A 6,207-nucleotide genomic window follows, 5' to 3' on the forward strand; every position below is an offset into this window, starting at 1 on the left:
TATATATATATATATATATATATATATATATATATATATATACTAGGGTACTCCGTCGGTTACGTCAACGAGGGCTCCAGTTGATCCAATCAAAGGAACAGCCTGCTCGGAAAATGAACGTGAAAGTGGCTAAGCATTCCACAGACACGTGTACATTTATCGTAGTTCTCGAGTAGATTCAACGTGACACAGAGTGTGACAAGTTTGACCTTTTGAAATATAGGTACCACAAAAACAAAGAATGAGAGGAAGTTGTGGTGAAAGAGTACAGCAGTTTTCGCCAACACCTCTGCTGGAGTTTTGTGGAGCTTTAAGCGTTTTAGCTCAATAAACACTCACAATGTTCGATCTGTGAATCGAAACCGCTGCCCTAACCACTGGGCAAGTGCGCTACCACTATATATGTGTGTGGGTATGTGTGTGTGTGTGTGTATGTGTGTGTGTGTGTGTGTATACACATATACAAATATACATATATGTTCATTGTTTATTGTTTGTAAAGAATAAAATGTTCTGAATGGTACAACAATGCACTATAGTACAAACAACGGGCTATATACCTGTTGTAATTTAGTCCTCCTTGGTCTGATAATATTTCGGAATAAAATTCCTTCTTCAGATATTCTTAGATGGAGTCGCTGCAATAATTTTTTAAAAATGATTATAGCAGCAAGTCCATCTAAGGCTATCTGAAGGAGGAATTTTATTCCGAAATAATATCAGACTATGGATGATTAAATTACAACAGGTATATTGCCCATTGTTTGTATTATAGTGCATCGTTGCACCATTCAAAACTTTTTTATTCTTTATATACATACATATATATATATATATATATATATATATATATATATATATATATATATATATATATATATATATATATATATGTGTGTGTGTGTGTGTGTGTGTGTGTATATATATGTGTATATATATACATATATATATATATATATATATATATATATATATATATATATATATATATATATATATATATATATATATATATATATATATATATATACATATATACATATATACATACACACTTGAATGCCCACGCGAGTGAGTGTATGTGCATAATCCGGTGGGGGTCGCTGTTTTCAAATAGTTACAGTCGTGCTTATCAAATACTTAGTATAACAACTATTTTCTGATTTAGATCCGTGGTATAATACCTACATGTTTATTTATAAATTTAAATTCAATAATCTTATTTCACTAAATCCTATTACATGTCAAGGTTCGTTATACATGATACAAACAATGTGTTTCAGATTACAAAGTGCTATTATGCATAACAACTTGTCTTCGCTCTCTTTCTCTCTCACTTTCTCGTTCTCCATACGTATGTGTATCTATGTACAACTATTGTTATTGTTACTATATATCCATTGTAATAGTAAAAGTGTTTGTGCAGCATTAAGATTTAAATATATACCTTCAGATGGGAATATATTATATCCTGCTTTTGTATGGATAGTCTTTGTCTACTTCAGTATAGGTGGATTTACAACTGTTTCGAAAGTGTTAGCACATAAATATTACCTATCATTATTGCTATAAATCCTTCAATCGTTTTACATAATATAGTAAGATATAAGTCTTATTTCACCAATATTAGCTTGTTTATGTCAGCTGCTTTATAATCACGTTTTAAATTGTCGGCAGTTACTCATGGAATACAGTATCAATTCTGAAATTCTGAAATTCTTATTTCGAGCGTATCACTTGCGTTCTATTAAATATCTTATTGTTCATAGTAATTGGGACAGCATGTCGTTTTCCTCAAATTAAACATTCTCTCTACTTCAACAGTACAATTTATTGCTTTTGCTTGGATTTTTTAATCGTGAAGCAAATCTTTTCCTGAGTAAAATGCATTAAGCATTAAATAATAAGTAGTAGAAACTTTAGGATACGAGAGAGGAGAGATGGATAGTGTCAGTATAATATATCCCAGTAATTGTGATTCTCAACAAACCATAAGGGTGGTGTCTGTTGGACTAACTGAATTTGAGATCATCTACACAAATCTAAGTATGCCAATGCCAATACGAAGGCGAATAACCAATCACACACAAAGACATGCACGCACACGCTCTTCTTCAAAATATCATGTTGATACTGTTTAAACAGCAAACGCCATTTCATGAAGAAATTTCTTATATTGAACACAAGTTTATAAAGCTTAAAACAACTGGACTATTACTAAAAAAACAGATATGAAACGATAAATGTAAGTTTCAACTGATCATCTTCGCATGTGTAGCTCCCATGCTTTGTTCATGATTTTCTTATAATATTTCAAATTATAGTCAAACAACAGATATTTAAACTTACTTCTACCTCGGATTATCAGGTATATCATAAGGAACATGTACCTCTGAATATCAAAAGTATGAGCCTTGAAGCCATACTATAATAAATAATATTCTACACGTATATATTGCGCTATCAGCTTATCGCCTCTACGTGCAACATGACATATATCTATCGATCTATATATATATATATATATATATATATATATATATATATATATATATATATATATATATATATATATATATATATATATATATATATATGTATATATATGTATGTATGTATGTATGTATGTATGTATGTATGTATGTATAGCGAAAAGAAGTAAACCTCAAAATCAATTAAAGTAGAGAATTTAAAAACAGAAAAGTGACAGAAAAAAGTTATATGTTATTTTGATAATCTTAGATATGTAAGTTTAATATTTGTAATACTGTTTAAAAGTCAGTTCCATTTTTATGAGATATTCATATGTTGTGCACCCTATCCTTTATTCTTTTATATATTCATTTATTTATTATAGTGGTTCTTTAAAATATCCTTTAAGCTAAAAATTTACTAATTATAGCTGTTGCATGAAGCTCCAGCAATCAAGTCGTAAAAGTGTTCTTTCCCTTGTACGACCCAGAGAAGGTTTTCCTTCACGACAGTTAAGTAGGTAATTTCGTGTTGTAATTAACGGTTCTAAGAGCGCGAAGCGACACGTGAGGGAGTCCGGCGATAATCTTATATGAATCTCAACAACTGTATTATTATTATAGATAGATAAATTGATAGATAGACAGACAGACAGAAAAACAGACTGTGTGTGTATGTATGTGTGAGTGTGCGTGTTTGTGTGTGTCTTCTTTGTGTCTGTGTTTGTCTCCCAGCAACGCGTAAACAAGCGTTGTTAGTGTTTACGTCACCGTAACCTAACACTTCGGCGAAAGAGACCAATAGTATAAGTACCAGGCTAAAAACGGATCACTGCTGCGATAGATTCTTCCGATCAATAATTTCCGAAAGCAGTGCCCCAGCATAACTGCAGTCTCCTGACTGAAACAAGTAAAAGTTAAATGGCAAATGAGATATTAGAGTTTAAATGAAAACCGAAGCAGAACGAGCATCTCAAGTCATTTAGAATATTTTACTTAGGGTTAGGTGAATTTGAAGTCTTACAGCCATTTCTGGGATATCCCAAGTGGTAGCGTAGCATGTCTACACACTGTGAATTCCGTCATCAGAGACAATGTATGAATATTTTTGACAAGGAAAACTGCACAAGGAATAAAATTCATAATTTATAAGGAATATAATAGAGGAATAACGGAGTAAATAGAAGAATAAAGTGTAAAGGTAGTTAGATGAATATGTATTCAAGTTCACCTTACCCTAACTAAATTATTCTAAATGACTTGAGTAAAGGTAGTTACAAAACTATATATTTCGACCCACTTGTATATCGAATTCAGGTCTCGCTATATGCTTGGACGTCATCTTGATTTTTTATTGCCACTGATAATTTTGTATCATCGGCATAGCTTGTGACAGTGGCTGTCCAAGTGGCCGTAGGTATTCTAAAAGAGCTATCATGAACAGTAATAACCCCAGAACATCTCCCGGGAGGACACCACTTAGAATTTGAGTTTCTTCAGAAAGGACACTATTGGCTGCAACTGTCTGATTTCTGTCTTTAATGAAGTCATGCAGCCACTCATCCAGTTTACCAGCAAAGGCAAGGCCTCGTAGCTTATGACGCATCATGCCGTGATTTACTTCATCAAATACCTTTGCAATGTCAATGTATATCACGCTGACATCTGAATGGTCAAGCTGCTGTTTCAAAACCCATTCATGGTGCTCTACGAATAGTGTGAAGCAGCGTCTTCCTGAAAGAAAGCTATGATGTGTATTATTCAGTAGGTAATTTTCTTCTAGGAACATTATAATCTTTCTGATGATTCGCTCCATATCTTTAATGGTATGTGAAGTCAGAGAGATTGACTTGTAATGTTTTGCCTCTGCTCTGCTTTCACATTTCTTGAATAGGGAATATACTGCCTCCTTTTAACATTTTTAGGAAGTTTACTACTTGCAAGGAATTTTTAGAAAGGTATCTGAAGTGGTTTCGCTAAAGCCTGCTTACATAACTTTAGAATAGCTGGGAAGCCATCAGGACCAGTTGCGGAGCTTGAGGTTATTTTTATCTATAGCCGCTGTTACATCAGTCGCCGCAATGTTGATGTAGTCGATGGTTGGTGCCTCCTGTTTTAGAGCTGCAATATTAAAGAATTCAGCCGTGTCTTTTTTTTATCTGCATGTGTCCAAGGCCAGAAATGAAGACAAATTAACATTTTTCATTGAGTATCCCACCTATCCTTACTGGGTCCGCGGTCAGGAAGTCATTCTCTTGGAACAGTGGTCCTATTTTAATATTGTATTGCGGCTGTTTCCTTTGCGAATTTATAGAAAGCTTTTGGAATTTGTTTTTTAAGCTTTCCACAGCTCTGTTCTGTCTCTCCACTTCTCTCTCGCTCTCTCTCGCTCTCTCTCGCTCTCTCTCTCTCTCTCTCTCTCTCTCTCTCTCTCTCTCTCTCTCTCTCTCTCTCTCTCTCTGTTCGTGAGAGAGTTTGATCTTGCATTCGATTTCTAGGAGTGCCTATATTTAGACTGCTTCCTATTCAGGCACTTTGAGAACTTTGGCTTTCGTCTCATAAGGATTATTCTGTCCCTGGGAATCTTATTTGCTCCATGAACAACATATTAGAAAGTTCAATTAACAATTCTACATACCTTTGTTCATGCAGTGACATTCCAGAGAAGATGTGACCTTCTGGCCATTTAACATGGAGGAGGTTAGAGTCACCAGGAAGAATATGTTGAGGTTCTGATCTAGGGTCTGATCTTCTACAATAATCTCAGGCCGATCAAATCCTTGTGAGTGGATTTGAGAGACGTATATATATATATATATATATATATATATATATATATATATATATATATATATATATATATATATATATATATATATATATTATATATATATATATGTTTTTGTGTATGTATGTATGTGATAGTATATTTATGTATATGTATATATATATATATATATATATATATATATATATACATATATATATATATATATATATATATATATATATATATATATATATATATATATATATATATATGTCTGTTTACTCCCCCTCTACTGCTTGAAAACCGGTGTTGGTATGTTTATGTTCCCGTAAACTAGCAGTTCGGCCTAACAGATCGATAGAATAAGTACCAGGCTTAAAGAAGTAATGGGGTTGAAAGATTCGACTATAAATTCTCCAAGCCGGTGGCCCAGCATGCCCGCAGTCGAATGACTAAAACATGTAACAGATAAAAGATAAATGGTATGCATAATATCTATACGTTCAGGTAGAATACTCTAGCATTTCGATGCCTCGGAAGCAGTGAATTTATTTTAAAGAGTTTGAGACTACGTACATGAAATATATTTTACAAATTTATTCATATATTTGTCATACAAGTGAAACCCTTTACGCTTAGGCTTATTTCCAACCAACCTAAGAATGGTTTATTCCTTGGCCTATGCTACACGGTGAATCCTCTTACTAAGGAACTATTAACTAATATTTCGTTTGCTACCGTAAGTCGGTGAGTTGGCAAAATCGCTAGCTTTTCGAGCAATATGCTTACCAACATTACATCTATATTTTCGTTTTGAGTTGAAATTCCGGTGAGGTCTAATTGACCTTTTATTCTTTATTTTGTGGTTGATTAAATAAGTACCAATTAAACACTGCGGTCGATGTTATCGACTTACACCTTCTCACGCCTTGTTCCAAAACATTGAAAATTATATTTGAATTACCT

General features: G+C 33.2%; 1 protein-coding gene across 1 annotated transcript; it reads right to left on the bottom strand.

Annotated features, from left to right (window-relative positions):
- Positions 1–3,822: 3,822 nt before the first annotated feature.
- LOC149137304 (uncharacterized) lies at positions 3,823–4,287 on the bottom strand. The gene has a single exon (XM_089339319.1). It carries the CDS (start codon positions 4,285–4,287, stop codon positions 3,823–3,825), a length of 465 nt encoding a protein of 154 aa, XP_089195445.1.
- Between the last annotated feature and the right edge of the window lie 1,920 nt (positions 4,288–6,207).

This window comes from Octopus bimaculoides, chromosome 2 (assembly GCF_046866305.1).
Source record: "Octopus bimaculoides isolate indiv1 chromosome 2, ASM4686630v1, whole genome shotgun sequence".
In the NCBI taxonomy this organism is placed as follows: Eukaryota; Metazoa; Mollusca; class Cephalopoda; order Octopoda; family Octopodidae; genus Octopus; species Octopus bimaculoides.

Coding starts and splice junctions, on each gene's coding strand:
- LOC149137304 (XM_089339319.1), bottom strand. CDS start 4,287: ATGGAGCGAATCATCAGAAAGATTATAATGTTCCTAGAAGAAAATTAC.